The sequence below is a fragment of the Panthera tigris genome, chromosome E1, assembly GCF_018350195.1.
Source record: "Panthera tigris isolate Pti1 chromosome E1, P.tigris_Pti1_mat1.1, whole genome shotgun sequence".
Classification (NCBI taxonomy): Eukaryota; Metazoa; Chordata; class Mammalia; order Carnivora; family Felidae; genus Panthera; species Panthera tigris.
In genome coordinates, this window is record NC_056673.1 from 9,774,975 (window position 1) to 9,790,681 (window position 15,707).

Here is a 15,707-nt window from a genome sequence, read left to right on the forward strand (position 1 = left end):
ATACGAGCTACGTCAATACTCAGGACACGAACATTGGGGCATGTGCTTCATTCACAGAGGGGCCAGGCTCCCCAAACTTTGGGAGGGATCGATTTGCAAGTGTTGAGATGCTGGTCATCTGTCTGATGCCTGTGTGTGTGTGTGTGTGTGTGTGTGTGTGCAGACTGAGTGGCCGCAGGTGGCTGTGCATAATCACCTGGCATCTTCTCCCATCGCCTGACAGCCCACGGAGGAGAATGAGCCGTGCCTGGCGTCGTGGCTCGGTGCGTGGTAAGCCCTCATCACAGACTGTGCGATTCTGACAAGATGGGAGAGTCCCTCAGGAGACAAAGGCCAGTGACAGTGGAACTTCCTTGGAAGGGGAAGGGGAGGGAGAAGTAAAGATTCTCGAGGGCGGGCAGCCTCCCTTTTCCTCTCCTGTGGGAGGGGCTGGTCGTCTAAGACACCAGGGAACGGTGGCCTCTGATGATGCCCGAAGAGCCACGTGTCACCTGATGCCTCGGCACGCACAGTGCACCAGGGTCTGGACACACAGACGACTCGGGTCAGTTAGAGTTCATACGGGCTCTGCCTGCTCAACCTTGGTACAACTGCCTCCTGTGGTCTCCAGGACCCGTGTGCTGAGTGGGGGCGGCCTGTGCGGGCGCCTGTGCTGTGCTCATCTGCGCGGCCCCAGGGGGGTGACTTTCACAGGAGACTGTGGTCGCAGCCCTCTTGCTGTGAATGGAGGGAGGCGGAAGAGCCATCAGGACCCCAGTCCTTTCTGGCAACTTCCAGTAATGCCAGAGAGAGCCGCTCCGTTGGGGCGGGGGGGGGGGGGGGGGAGGGGCGACCACAGCCCAACACGGAATAGGGACACGAAGCCGCTAGCCTGAACCGAGGCTTGGCATTCCGACAAAGTGCCAACCATCGACGTCACCGGGAAAAATTCACCATCGGACAGAAACAAAATATATTTATTAGAAATGTGACACAGTCGTACATCATACACTTCCAAATGTTAATAGTTAATACGTCTACGTTGGCACGTCACGTCCCGACAGTGCTGGGTGTGCTCTTTCTAGAAACGAGGCCACAGATGTATCCACTGTATTCAACTAATGTAGTTAAAATTAGTGATCGGCCGAGGATGGTGTAGACTTAGCCGCAGTCTAGCCCGGGTCGGAGGAGGGACACATCCAGGGCACTCGGGCAAACGGGATACTTAAAAGTACTTCTTAAAAAGGTGGCTGTGTCCTGTTTTTTACTGCGTGTCACTGGTGGTTCACCTCAAAATGGCACTCGAGCTTTGGGCCAGGAGGAGCCGCGGCCGGATTTGGCATATGGGTTTGTGTACGGGGGCCGAGTCCTCTCCTTCCGCGGGCTTCCACGGGCTTCCGCGGGCCGGTGAAGTGCCTGCCCTCCCCCGAGAGATTCAGGGAACATCGGTTTCCGCGGGGGAAGAGAACACCGCAGATGAACGTTCGTCACCGCCGCATGGCTCACCGCTTCGGGAAACTCTCAACCAAAGCTACAACACAACGGCTGAATGAAGAACGAAAACCCAAGACTAACGTCATTTCTGAAGTGAGAAGGGACTAGGGTGGGAAGGGAAGTGGGCGTTCGCCTGGTTCCTCAGAATATGCTTGCCCCGGGGAGCAGGGGCTGGGGCACCACCATCAGGCAGCTAGAGTTCACGTCCACGAAAGATCTCCCAGCGAACGAACCCGTGGACTCGGCTTTAAGTCTTTGAAGAACTCCTCCACTCTGCTGGGGCAATTAAAAATGGGTCTAAAATCCCCATCCGGTGGCCCAGCACTGGGGCGGGGACAGCTTGCCCCGGTCTGAGGCTCTGCGAGTGCTGGAAGGCCCGGTCCCCCTCGAAGGACCCTGCGGGGCCAGACCTGCCCCCCAGGCACCACCAGGCTTCCCCTTCTGGAAGCGTGCCCACTGGCAAAGAAAATGGTAGTCAAGGAGCTTCTTTGAGTTACAAAAATAAATGGCACATGGCCTTTCTTTCATAGGACATTTCTTTCTTTCTTTTTCAGCTAAAGGGAGCAGGCTCCAGTGTTGGAGGAGAAGAAACGGCAACGTCACCCCTGCATAGACCTTGCTTCGCCCAGAGCTGAATCATCGGACTCATTTACTGTAATCACTAAAAACAGGGCCCAGTAATGCTAAACACCCCCTCCAGGTATCCCTAGACCTCTTCGGCCTCTCCCACACAAAACCCCGAAGTAATCCCAGATCAAACACGACAACCGAGAGCTCAACCCGATACTCGGGATACTAACCTTTCCCCACTGCAAGGGTGAGCAAGGCAGAGGCTTGGAGGTCATGGAAATGCCTGTTATGTCAACAAAAGACAGATGCGTGGAGCCACACAGGGAATCCCTTCCATTTGGATACGCTCCTCAGGAAGGAGTAAATTTGCTCAGACTGTGCCTCCATTTCCATTTGAAACCAAAAGAGCCACTGACAACGTCATCCTCCCCAAACCGCTCCGGAGAGACCTCAGATGCCACTCACCGCCCTGCCCTGAGGAGCAAGAGGAAAGGCCTTCTCTCCTCTCCGTGGCTGTCAGGGGAGCTCTGGAAACATACAGAAGACATCCCTGGTTCGACGGATGGGGCAGGCCAGGAGGGTGCGTTTTGAACACGTTCCGCAGGAGATCCTGATCTAGGGCCACACAGGAGGACAGGTAAGCAGGCAGGTGTGGCAGCCTGAGAGTGAGGGGCGGACTCTCTGCAGAGATTTACTGTAGAATGACACTGGGAGGTCCCAGCGACTGACACAGGGACGGCCCTTGGGGGCGGTGGGGAGGAATCACTTGCATCAGCAGGTGGCAGGCACCGAGGTCACCTGACTACCCTGTGAGCCACGCCTTCACGTGCTACATGATGCACATTCGTGGGCCCCACCGGCCTCCAGGGAGCTGCCAGGTCGGTCCTCAGCGGGTCTCCCTGCAAGATCTGGGGGGGGTGGGGGCGCGGGGAGGAGTGCCCTCTGCAGCCACTAGGGGTGACGGCAGGATGGCGGACGGTTCACTTCTAAATGGAGCCATCCCTGCCCACCGCTCAGGGCTTGCTGTTGCCATGCAGATGTGAAGGGCCCGAGGAGATACCGAAGGCGGAGTCTAGAGTTCGAATACTGTTGACGCCTGCCGTCCGCCCGGCACCCCTTCAGCCTGTTGGCGCAAACACACGAAGACCTGGGTGGGCGCAGGCCGCTTCGCACGCGGGGGGCTTCCTGTTAGGTTCGGCACCTGGGGCAAACGTGTGCGGGCGTGCACGGGCGTGTGGACTCGCGGGGCAAACACAGCAGGCGGGCAGGTGCCGACGGGTCCCTTCCAGCACTCGGGGGACTGCCTGGCCCGGGGCTTCGGAGCGTGACCGCGTCCCCGCACACGGACGGACACACGCTTCTCTCTGCGGGCCACCCCACGGGCCACCGCAGCAAACCGCCCACGGGCTGCTTTGCGTGCTGGCGCGTCTCTGTCTTCCCCCCAAAGACGCCAGTAAGTGACAGCGAGATCTAAACTGCTCAGTCCGGTTCTAGGTGTTAAAACTGTTATCTGGAACGGAAGCGTTACGGCCCCCAAAAGGCAGGGCTGGAGCGTTTTTCCAAGCTGCTCCAGACCGAGTGTTTGTCCTTTTTGTGTTTTGATGAGCGTGTGGGTTTCAGAGGCGGTGGGTGGTGGCAGGGGCAAAGTTTTTCTAAAGGCCAAAGGAAGGAGTTTTAGTGAAAAGATGGCTGTTTGTCGTGAGGCTCCGCAGCCCACGGGTGAGGTCGTGGCGTGTGACCGGAGATGTCCTACTCGGTTCTCACGGAGTGAGCCTGGGCGTGGACCCTTAGGTCTAGAAGGAGGGAGGCCCGTGGGAGAGCAAGGCTTTCCAACTTACGCGCCAAATGCGTCTAGATTAAAAGTAGGTATGCACTGGAACCCAGCTCCGTTCTTATTTGTGTGTGGGCCCCCCCGGATCGAGCGTTGAGGGTGGTGGACAGAGCAGGGCCTGTGCAAAGTGACCAGGTGCCTCCAGGACAGGCTGCGGGCGGTGGGCGGCTGCTCGAGGGCCCTCCCGGGTTTACGTCTCAAAGTACTTGTAGATCTGGGCCACGTACTGCATCACGCTTTGCCAGTCGGGCCGGTCCGTGTACAGCATCTCACTGAGCTCCTGCGGGAAAGAGGAGGAGGTCACGGGGGGACACCACAGACCGCCTTCCCACAAAGGGGCTCAGAGCCTGGTCCGGGCTGGTGCTGCCTGGAGACCCCCCCCCCCCCCCACCTGCATGGACAGGAGGCGTGGGCAAGTTAAAAGAAAAGTGTTTTATTCCTAATCAGGAGATACTGCCCCTTTTAAAAAACATTAGACAGGACTTCCTCCCCCTTTTCATCTTAAGAACATGACAGCATCTTAAAGAAAACTTTGCAGGGGCGCCTGGGTGGATCAGTTGGTTAAGCATCTGACTCTTGGCTCAGGTCGTGATCTCACAGTTTTGTGAGTTCGAGCCCCGCATCCGGCTCTGTGCTGACAGCACACAGCCTGCTTGGGATTCTCTCTCTCCCTCTCTCTCTGCCCCTCCCCTGCTTGTTCTCACTCTCAAAATAAATAAATAAACTTAAATTTAAAAAAAAAAAAAGCTTTCTTGGGGCGCCTGGGTGGCTCAGTCGGTTAGGCGGCCGACTTTGGCTCGGGTCATGATCTCACGGTCCCCGCATCGGGCTCTGTGAGTCTGAGCCCCGCCTCGGGCTCTGTGCGGACAGCTTGGAGCCTGGAGCCTGCTTCGGAATCTGGCTCTCTCTCTCTCTCTCTCTCTCTGCCCCTACCTGCTCGTGCTCTGTCTCTCTCTGTCTCAAAAATAAATAAACGTTAAAAAAAAATTAAAAAAAAAAAAAGCTTTGCAAAGAGAAAGTCACCCATAATTCCATTATCATAAAACAATTTCCACTTCCCTAAGTCACATTTGCAGGTACCCCTGTGTTCTCCCACGCTTCCGTCGAGTGGACATATCGTGTGCTCTGAGCCTTTTTACTTCATGCTTCCCATGCACAATCTCACGGGCTGCTGTGTCGCGACGCTGGCCGTCACGGGAGGGAGCGCACACAGTCCACGAGACTGCTGCCCCTTAATCCACACGACATCTGATGCTCGCCGTGGGGCGTGCGCTCACTTCTTCACGTTACAGACTTTGCTGTAAGCACCTCCGTGGGCGGAGTTGTCGAATTCATGCCTTGAGATGAATTCCCGTGAATGGGATGGCCACAAAAGCCTTGAACCAGTTGAGAATGCAACCAGCGTCTTATCAGAATCAGGTGTCAGACCATTTAATGTTTTTGTCGTTGTTGTTTGTCCCTTTGTTTGGAGGCCACAAAGTGACAGACAGGATGGCTGAGCCAAATGTTCCTGAAATGTATGCCACTCAAGGTATTAGAAAATTCGCTTTGGGACTGAATTTGGATTCTTTTGTGGTCACAAGAGGGTAGTAGGCAAGGACTCTGACGGAAAGCTAGGAGTAGAGATGCCGTGGAAAATCAAGGTTGAACTTATTGAGCACATCTGTTCTTGAGCAGTGACAGAACTGAGGCCTGTCACCAGCCATTTACTTCCTGTTTCCACAACACCTAAATATATTTGACCATTTCTACTTCCTGGTTATGCTAAAAAATTATCAGCCTCTCTCTGGTCATGGGAAAGGAGTGAAAAGGCAGCGAGTGGAACATTATAGACAGATCTACTGAGAACAATTTAAAAACATAATTTTCACAGAATACAAGGATTAAAAGTCTCCTTCTACATAAACTACTGTGGGCGGGACTGTGCACACAGACTGATGCATGAAGAGCTAAGCTTCTCACAATAGCAGGGTTGTTTAGATGGCGACAGTGAAAATAAACCATCAAGAATTGAGTGTGACTTGGGGGTGCCTGGATGGCTCAGTCCGTTAAGCGTCCGACTCTTGATTTCAGCTCAGGTCCTATGATCTCACGGTTCGTGGGATCAAGCCCTGTGTTGGGTTCCATGCTTACAGCGCAGAGACTGCTTGGGATTCTCTCTCTCTCTCCCTCTCTCTCTGCTCCTGTCCCACTCATGTTCTCTCTCTTTCAAAATAAATAAACTCTAAAAGTTAAAAAAAAAAAAGAAAAATTGAGTGTGACATTTAGGAGGTAGGGGAGGTGTTCTGAGAAAGGAAGCCACACCTATGAACCAAGAGAGATGACAAGCCTCCCTCCCTGTGACGGCGAGGACGGGTCTTGTGTCTCAGAGAGGACACAGGAGTCGGACCGGCGCTCACAGCTTTACTCAGACCATCTCACATGCCTGAACCTAACAATAGTAACATTACTCTATTTTGGCACATTGTCAACATCGCATCTGAACACATCTGGAGAAATAATTATGGCACATTTCTGGGGATGGGCGAGTAAGCCGCCTGAACAGAAATCTGAGGACGTGTGACATGTATTTGAATCAGCAGCTGAAAACCTTTCAAAATGGAAAACACCAGGCTCGGATGGTTTCACTGGCTAATGCTGCCAGATACTTAAGGAAGATATTCTACACATGCCCTTCCAGGAAACAGAAGAGGAGGGAACACTTCTTCACTCGTTCTCTGGAGCCAGTGTTGCCCTAATACCAAATCAGACAAAGACTTTAACGAGAAAGCTATCGATTTTCTCACATGAACACAAACACAGATGTCCTTAACAAACATTAGCAAACTGAATCGTGATCAAGTGGGGTTCATAGCAGGAATGCAAGGGAGGTTCAACATCCAAAAGTCAGCATTGTTATTATTGCCAGACTTAATAAGAAAAGTCATATGATCACATCAGCAGATGCAGAAAAAACATCCACACATAAACCTTGGAAATATTTGTGGGTTTGGTTCGAGACCACCACAATAAAGCAAACATAGCTTAAACAAGTCAAATGAATTTTTTGAGTTGTCAGTGCAGATAAGTTATAGTTACGCTACTGTAGTCTATTACGTGTACCATAGCATATGTCTAAAAAACCCCACAAAGTACGTTTGACCCTTGCACAATGAAAAAGCTTGAAATACTTTGAGAATTACCAAAATGTGACACAGAGACAGGAAGTGAGCAAAGGCTGTTGGAAAAATGATGCCAACAGACTTGCTTGATGGAGGGTTGCCACAAACCTTCAATTTGCAAAAAATGCAGTATCTGTGAGGCTCAATAAAGGGAAGCACAAATGAGGTATGCCCGTACACAAAATTCAGCAACTATTCATGATAAAAACATGCAAAAGACTAGAAAAGTAGAAGGGCGTTTCTTTTACCTAATAAAGGACACGCACAAAAACCAAAAGCTGACATCATACTAAATGGAGAACCTGAACACTCTCCCAGTAAGATCAGGATGAAAGAACAAGGCAAGGATGCCTTCTCTCACTTTTTCTACTGGACACTGTACCAGAAGTTCTAGCTAATGCAATAAGGCAAGAAAAAGAAACAAAAGGCATACAGATTGGAAAGGCAGGACTAAATCTGTCTTTATTTGCAGATGAAATGATAGTTGATGTAGAAAACTCCAAAGAGTCTACCAAAAAACCCACTGGAACTAATGTGCAAGTTTAGCAAGATCTCAGTCAACAGCTTTCCTACGAAATACCAGCAATGGACAACTGAAACGTGAAACCAAATCAAACCATTTAAATGGCACTAAATTTTTAAAAAGGATTTATATGCAGAAAACTTGTTTATAAAACACTACATGCAGAAAACTACAAAACACTGATGAAAGAAATCAAGAAGCTCTAAATAAATGGAGAGTATTCTATGTTCATGGATCTATAGCTACAACATAATCCCAATCAAAATCCTGGCAAGGTCTTTTTGGGGGGTAGATATTGACAAACTGATTCTAAAATCTATAAAGCAAAGGAACTAGGACAACCAAATAAATTCTAAAAAGAAGAATAAAGTTTGAAGACTTAACTTCACAGTTTAATTTTTTTTTTTTAACATTTATTTTTGAGACAGAGAGAGACAGAGCATGAACGGGGGAGGGTCAGAGAGAGGGAGACACAGAATCCGAAACAGGCTCCAGGCTCTGAGCGGTCAGCACAGAGCCCGACGCGGGGCTCAAACTCACGGACCGTGAGATCATGACCTGAGCCGAAGTCGGCTGCTCAACCGACTGAGCCACCCAGGCGCCCCTTAACTTCACAGTTTATAAAGCTGTATTAAAAATTTTTGTAAGTCAATTTGACAATAAATTTAAAAAATTAAAAAAATTGTTTTAATGTTTATTTTTGAGAGAGAGAGAGAAACAGTGAGAGTGGGAGAGGTGCAGAGAGAGAGAGAGAAAGAGAGAGAGAGACAGAATCTGAAGCAGGCTCCAAGCTCTGAGCTGTCAGCACAGAGCCCAAGGTGGGGCTTGAACTCATGAACCGCAAGATCATAACCTGAGCTGTCAGATGCCTAACTGACTGAGCCACCCAGGTGCTGCTACAAAGCTGTATTCATCAGGACAGTGTGGTATTGGCCAAGCGACAAGACACTTAGATCATGTTATACGTATTTTACCACAATAAAAACAATTGAAAAGACAGGGCTTCCTGCCCTTGGGAGCTCACGGTCTTGGGGAGATGGGATGAAGTCCTATAATCGGACACATCACAACATAACACAGCATGTGCTACATAGTACGAGGAGTAAATGCTGCTCTAAGAACCCAAAGGTGGGCACGGCTGTCCTGGATGGAGGGTCATGGGGCAGGTTAAGACGTGGGCTCTGGAGAAGGCCGGCCTGCCTTGACTCTTGCCTCCGCTATTCACTACTGTGTGAGCTTTTACGGAACAGCACCTGCCTCACTGTCCTTCCTGTAAGGAGCATCTGTCGTCACAGGACTTCTGAGAGGGTTCAGTGAGTCAACATATGGAAAATGCCTGGCGCGTGGGAAACGCGAAAAAGCAATTTTTCATGCTATTAAACTCAGATGAACTCTTTGAGTATCCTTTACAAAGTTTATACTACGGCGCAGGCTCGCTGACGCCTACAGAATCATTCAGACACCGTCATCAAAGCCTGAGTTGTAATGACCCCCTCCTAACCTCCGTGGGTAGTGACTGTCCGGGTGGCTTACTCGGTAAGCAACACTGTCACAGACTGTATGACTCAGCGTGAGAGTGCTCCCCTCACCAGCATACAAACACATCAGTCCTCAGAGGACACACCTTCTGGCTGTTGTTCCGGTAATGGCAATGTGATGTCACACATCCTCTCTTATCTATTCGTTCCACGGGGAGTGGCTCGCCCTTGTCATGTGGTGGCCTAAATTTCTATCCTAGGCTGGAAAGTCGCTGAGAAAGAATGCATTTTTTCTTTCTTCCTTTCTCTTTCTTTCTTTCTTTCTTTCTTTCTTTCTTTCTTTCTTTCTTTCTTTCTTTCTTTCTTTCTTCTTCCTTCCTTCCTTCCTTCCTTCCTTCCTTCCTTCCTTCCTACTGACTAATCTTACAAGAGACCTTTATCAAAGACCTGGGGGTTTTTACTGCTGCCAATTCTGACTGCATGTATTTTAGAAGTGTCATGTGTAATTAAGGATTATTTTTCAATCCACATCAAGACACCGAAGAGCAAGTTTAATAATGTAGGAAGTTTCTGTTTTGTTGATGGCACGAACTAGTTAAATGGCTCGCAAGCATCTCCAAATGCTTCTGAGATTAATTATTATGCTTGTATCTCCTCACAGACATCTGTAAAAATGCAGCCATTGGCTCTGACTGTTAGTTTGACAAGATGATCTCATTCACTTCCTAGCTTTCACTGACTTCTGTAGTATGTCAGATAAAAAAATAGGGAAAAAAGGTGAAATTAAAAAAGAAGCAACTATTAGCTGCAACACTACAGAGAAAAACATTCTGTGTATGATATCATCTTCTAACAAGTTCGCATTTTTTCTTTGATTCCCCGCATTAATTATCTGTTGTTACTTGTTAGCTGTTCAGTGTTTCAGAAGGGAAGATAAATCAGATTCCCGTTCCTCCATCTTGGCCCGACATGTATGTCCCCTCCTTTCTAAATTCTCTAGCCTTTAATTTATAGGATAGGGACATCTGTTTCTTGTAGAAAGTTTTGTATAATTTGGGCTCACTGGCATTTTTGTGTGTGCGTGACTATATTTTTTATTTTTTTAATTTTTTTTTTTTAATGTTTGTTTATTTTTGGGACGGAGAGAGACAGAGCATGAACGGGGGAGGGGCAGAGAGAAAGGGAGACACAGAATCGGAAGCAGGCTCCAGGCTCTGAGCCATCAGCCCAGAGCCCGATGCGGGGCTCAAACTCACGGACCGCGAGATAGTGACCTGAGCCGAAGTCGGACGCTCAACCGACTGAGCCACCCAGGCGCTCCGTGACTACATTTTTTAAACAATGAATTCAATTTCTTTCATGGTTGAAGTTCTACTTCTTTTTGAGTGAGTTTTGGAGAAATAGTTACATTTAGTATTTGAAGAAATATATTTATATTTGTTTAGAAAACTGTCCGTTCTGATTTAAACGCATTGGCGTAACTTTGTTCATAGTACTGAAATTTCTATGATTGCTGTGTTTTCGCTTTTCCATTTCTCAGACTCCCTTCATACTCTGCTGGCTGCAGAACTGTCTCTGTTATTTCCACTTGGGTTTTCCCCATCACTGATGAGACTGAACACCTCTTTAAGTGTTTATTAGCCATGCACGAGTTGCCATGCACCTCTCCTAAGGTGTCTTCTTTATTATTGGCTAGTAGAAATTATTTATAGATTACCTGTCCTCGTTTTACTTTTTATGCAGCTCCTTCCGTTATGATGTGTCTAGATGGGTTTTTTGTATTATTCATCTTGTTAGAGATTCATCTTGTTAGAGAGATTCATCTTGTTAGAGACCAAGAATCTGTGGTCTTTCATCATTCTGGGAAAATTTCAGGCACCATTGCTTCAAATATTTTCTCTCCCACTCTTTCTTTCCTCTTCTGGAATTCCCACTGGCCATGGGACTTGGAAATTATCTGATTTTATCTTCCACTCTCTTAAGGTCAGTGACAGACACTATCCGTTGGTTAATCTAATGGCCGTTACCAACCCCCCTCTCCCTTGTAGATTTCCAGCTGATGGGAATGGAGAACATTCACTGTTTACTTTCTCAAATTCCCTTGCAGCCGGGGTGGCCATGGAACAGAGTCCTGCCAGCGAGCTGGAGGGACTCCGGGAAGCCTTTTGATTTCCTAATCAAAGAGGGGAAGACAGGAGGCACTTGCTCTAGTCCATCCCACTCCCCTTCTTGCCCTGCAGATAGGAGTGATGTCTGGAGCTTGACAGCTATGTTCAGCCACAGAGGACATGGGGACAATGAGGTAATAGATTCAAGATGGTAGAGTGTAGACAAAACACACTCTGGGGTCCTTGATTATAACACTGAGTAGTGAACCAATCCTGAAACTGCTTTTGGATTTCTCATTAGAAAATAAAATTAACATCTTTATGGTTTAAGCAACTGTTAGTTGGTTTTCCATTTCTTGATTCTGAATACATACTAACTAATAAAACCTCTCTATTATATTTTCCATTTTTTAAATGTCTGTTTTATGTTCTGGGAACCTCCTTAGTTCTATTTTCCAGTCCAGTAGTTCTCTCTTCTGCTGTATCTAATCCGTTTTTCAACCCGACTGGGTTTTTTCTTTTTTCTTTTTTTCACGTTTATTTGTTTTTGAGACAGAGAGAGACAGAGCATGAACGGGGGAGGGTCAGAGAGAGGGAGACACAGAATCTGAAACAGGCTCCAGGCTCTGAGCTGTCAGCACAGAGCCCGACGCGGGGCTCGAACTCACGAACTGTGAGATCGTGACCTGAGCCGAAGTCGGCCGCTTAACCAACTGAGCCACCCAGGCGCCCCATCTTTTTTTTTTTAATTCCTAATTTTTACTTCTACAAGTTTCACTTGAATCTTTCCCCAAATCTTTTTTTATAGTACTATGCTTCTTCCTTATGAGTTTTAAAAAAATTTATTTGAGAGAGAGAACAAGTGGGGGAGGAGCAGAGAGACAGGGAGAGAGAGAATCCTAAGCAGACTCTGCATTCTCAGCACAAAGCCCTATGCGGGGCTCAATCTCAAGAACCATTAGACCATGACCTGAGCCGAAAGGATGAGTTGGACGCTTAACTGACTGAGCCACCCAGACGCCCCCTTGTGATTTTTGTTCTCTTTTTATCTCTTTATTTTTAAGTTTATTTATTTTGAGAATGAGAGAGACAGCATGTGTAAGTTGGGGAGAGGCAGAGAGAGAGAGAGAGAGAGAGAGACACCAAGAGAGTCCCAAGTAGCCTCTGCACTGTCAGCTGGGAGCTTGATGCAGGGCTCGAACTTGCAAACTGTGAGATCATGACTTGAGCTGAAACTAAGAGTTGGATACTTAACTGGCAGACTGAGCCACCCAGGCACCCCCCCTCTTTTATCTCTTTAATATTCGCAAACATAGCCTTCTGTAGTCGCTTTCTTATTGTTTTATTATCCCAAGCTCTGGTAGATGATCCTCTTGTTTGCTCTGTCTACTGACTAGCTCAGCTAGTTCACTTTCTTGAGTGTTTTGTAATTTTGGATTGTGAATGTATTCTCAGTGGCCATTGTACTACTAAGCCAGGAGCTTCCTGCCTCAGGCAGCATAAACTATCTTGTAGCACAGATATTATAAATTTGCACTCCAAACCTCATTTGGCCCAGTTTTCTTTTCTTATAGATTTTCCTTTTTCTGGCTACCAAAAACAAAACAAAACAAAAAAAAAAAAACAAATCAGGTGGAGACCAAGCTTCCTGCCTAGACTGCCAGGCAGGGTTTTTTATTTTCCCCTTCACTGAGAAGAATGTTACTTTGTGAGCCTTGGTTTTGTGCAAGGGTCTCAGTACTAATGTCCCGTTTATGGGAGCTCGGAGCCTTGTTTCTTGTTCCTGTGTTGGCATTTAAATGAAACCTATATCCATTAGGTACCCGTTTCCTGCGACCCCTCCACCGACGCCCCCAGGCCTACTTCTGAGGGTTGTCACAGTCTCGGCTCATGCCTCATGGTTCTGGTTTTCACTTCTCTTTGAATCTATGACATCTGGTGATTTCCCATTCTTTTTTTAGACCTCAACTACGTCTTGATATTTTTTTAAATTACATTTTATCAAATTTTACCGGATTTCAAGAGGGCTTTAATGATAATTCAGTCCACTGTGCTTCCAGAAATGAAATTTAGCCACAACGAAATCTTTGAAAACCCTCTAAATCATATGTGGTCAGACCAACTGGATATTTACATGTTAGGGATCGTGAGTAACAAATCTTCAGCAAATGGATTTTAATATTCTGTAAGAAATTGTGTAGTAGATGGCATAACGTTCTTTCTCCTACAGGTAGAATAAAATATCACAAGGATACAAAATAGGATACTTACCAGGCTGGGTTTGATGCCCACACTTTCAGCTGCTTCAAATGCCAACAAGAGATTTCTTTTCTAGGTTAAAAAGACAGAAACTGGTATTATCAACTAAAAATAGATAGCTTTTAAAAAATAAAAATAAATAGCTTTTGTTAGGAAAGAACACTAAACGACGCTCCCATACAGATTATCTACTATTACAAAACACTCGAAATTTTAGGTCAAATATTCAAACAATAGTTTCAATCTAAGAAAAAAAAAAGACTGACAGGTTGTAATTGGTACTAAAAATGACATTATTGATTATTTCTGACTATCAAAGGTAAATCTGTGTGATTTTTTACTTTGTCACGATTCATGACATACATATTCTGTTGTGTATCAACTGTTGTTTAATTAATGTGCTATGTCATTTTCCCCTAGAATTCTGAAGGTACTGTTCCACAATTTGTAGCTTCTTTTTGAGACGCTTTCTGGCTGCTCCCGGCTGTTTCCTCGCCTGGATGGACTTAAGAATCACTTTAGCATGCCTCCTCCCCTCCATAATTCATTTGAGAATCATTAGGATTATGTTACAATTTAATTAAATTGATGTGTTAAATATGATCGAGAGTGTAATGTTTCTGTGACTATTCATGTTTTATGTTCCCCAGTAGAATTTTGTGACTTTATGCCTTTAGATTAAAAAAACTTTTATATTGGGGCACCTAGGTGGCTCAGTCTGTTAAGCATCCGACTTCAGCTCAGGTCATGATTTGACGGTTTGTGGGTCCGAGCCCCATGTTGGGCTCTGTGCTGACAGCTCAGAGCCTGGAGCCTGCTTCACATTTCTGTGTCTCCTTCTCTCTCTGCCCCTCCCCCGCTCATGCTCTGTCTCTTTCAAAAATAAATAAATTGAAAAAAAATTTTTTAAATAAAAAATTTTATATTTGTTTTCTTTTTTGGTGACTTTTTTTTTGAGAGTGCATGCGTGTACAAGAGGGAGAGAGAGAATCTTTTTTTTTCTTTTTTAAGTTTATCTATTTATATTGAGAGAGAGAGAGAGAGAGCACGCTAGTGAGCATGAGTGGGAGAGGGGCAGGAGAGAGACTCCCAAGCAGGTTCCTCGCTGTCAGCTCAGGGCCTAACATGGGGCTCGATCTCACGAACCATGAAATCATGACCTGAGCCGAAATCAAGAAGCAGACGCTTAACTGACTGAGCCACCCAGGCGCCCCACATTTGGATTTTATACATATTTTTATCTGTTTTTCCATTTCCTCGTGGCCTCTGCCCTCTGTCCTTGGGTGCACATCTGCTTCCTGCCCTGACGCTGAAGCAAACTCTCTGCTCTAGGTACCAGGTCACAGAAAAACACTCAGACAAGGCTACACATGTCTTGTACCAGTGTGTGGTCAGGGCCTGGGAAAGCTGTTGATCTGCGGTCAGCTTGCCCAAGCCGCCAGACCTCTTCCTCCACATTAAGGGAGATTAATGGGCAGGGACTAGAAACCTAATGCTGGTTTCCATAACACTACTCTGTTCTGCTGAGAGGGGAGCTGAAAGCTGGCTCCTGGCTTCCTTTAATTGAGCCCAAACTTGGGGCAGCCATTTCCTATTCTGTGCTAATGAGGCCTTTATCCTTATTTTAAAGTCTTCTTGGTTAGTTTTGAGGAGCAAGGGGGTTTGTGAGCCCTGTCCGCTACCATTATTACAGAAGTCATGGCTTTTGATATGTAATGCCAAATCGTTTTCTAAAACACGACACCAGGGGGGGCCTGGCTGGCTTAGTTGGTAGATCATGTGCCTCTTCATCTCAGGGTCACGAGTTCAAGCCCCGCGCTGGGCGTGAAGCCTATGAAATGACATGACACGACGAGACACGACATGGCATGAGAAAATAAAAATGATACACCAATTTTCAATTCCAGCAACAGTGTGTAAGTGTCCCCTTTCTCACACCCTTACCTGCATAGACTATTACGACCAAGCACTGTTATCTAATTCTCTTTCATCACATCACTGCTACGCCACTGCGAGATGGCCAATTATGGGGGGCAGCAGAGTGTGTCTGGGGCGGAAGCCAGGAAGGGCCTCATTCGGCCTAGCTCTGCCCACACAGGCCAGAGACCTTCCAGACCCAGGACGAAAAGCCCCTGGTTAGAGACCTCTGCCGTTGGCCCCGTTGGCAGGGCATCTCACCTGAAACTGACAGCAGAAAGCACCCCAAGTCCAGAATTTTCCCTCTCACGTTAACATTTTGTTTCAGCCACTGGCATGAAAACACTCCATTCTGTCAATTCTATCATCCGAATCTGCGTAGCCTCC

General features: G+C 47.1%; 1 protein-coding gene across 8 annotated transcripts in view; it reads right to left on the reverse strand.

The window, feature by feature from the left end:
- Positions 1-940: 940 nt before the first annotated feature.
- Positions 941-15,707, reverse strand: part of SPECC1 (sperm antigen with calponin homology and coiled-coil domains 1) — a 270,257-nt gene continuing 255,490 nt past the window's right edge. For all 8 annotated transcript variants that reach the window (XM_042966219.1, XM_042966217.1, XM_042966221.1 and 5 more), the window contains 2 exons: positions 13,416-13,475; positions 941-4,154 (listed from right to left, as the gene is read on the reverse strand). In XM_042966219.1, the coding sequence (XP_042822153.1) occupies positions 4,065-4,154; positions 13,416-13,475 (150 nt within the window). In that variant the 3' untranslated portion in view covers positions 941-4,064. The remainder of the gene's footprint in view (positions 4,155-13,415; positions 13,476-15,707) is intronic.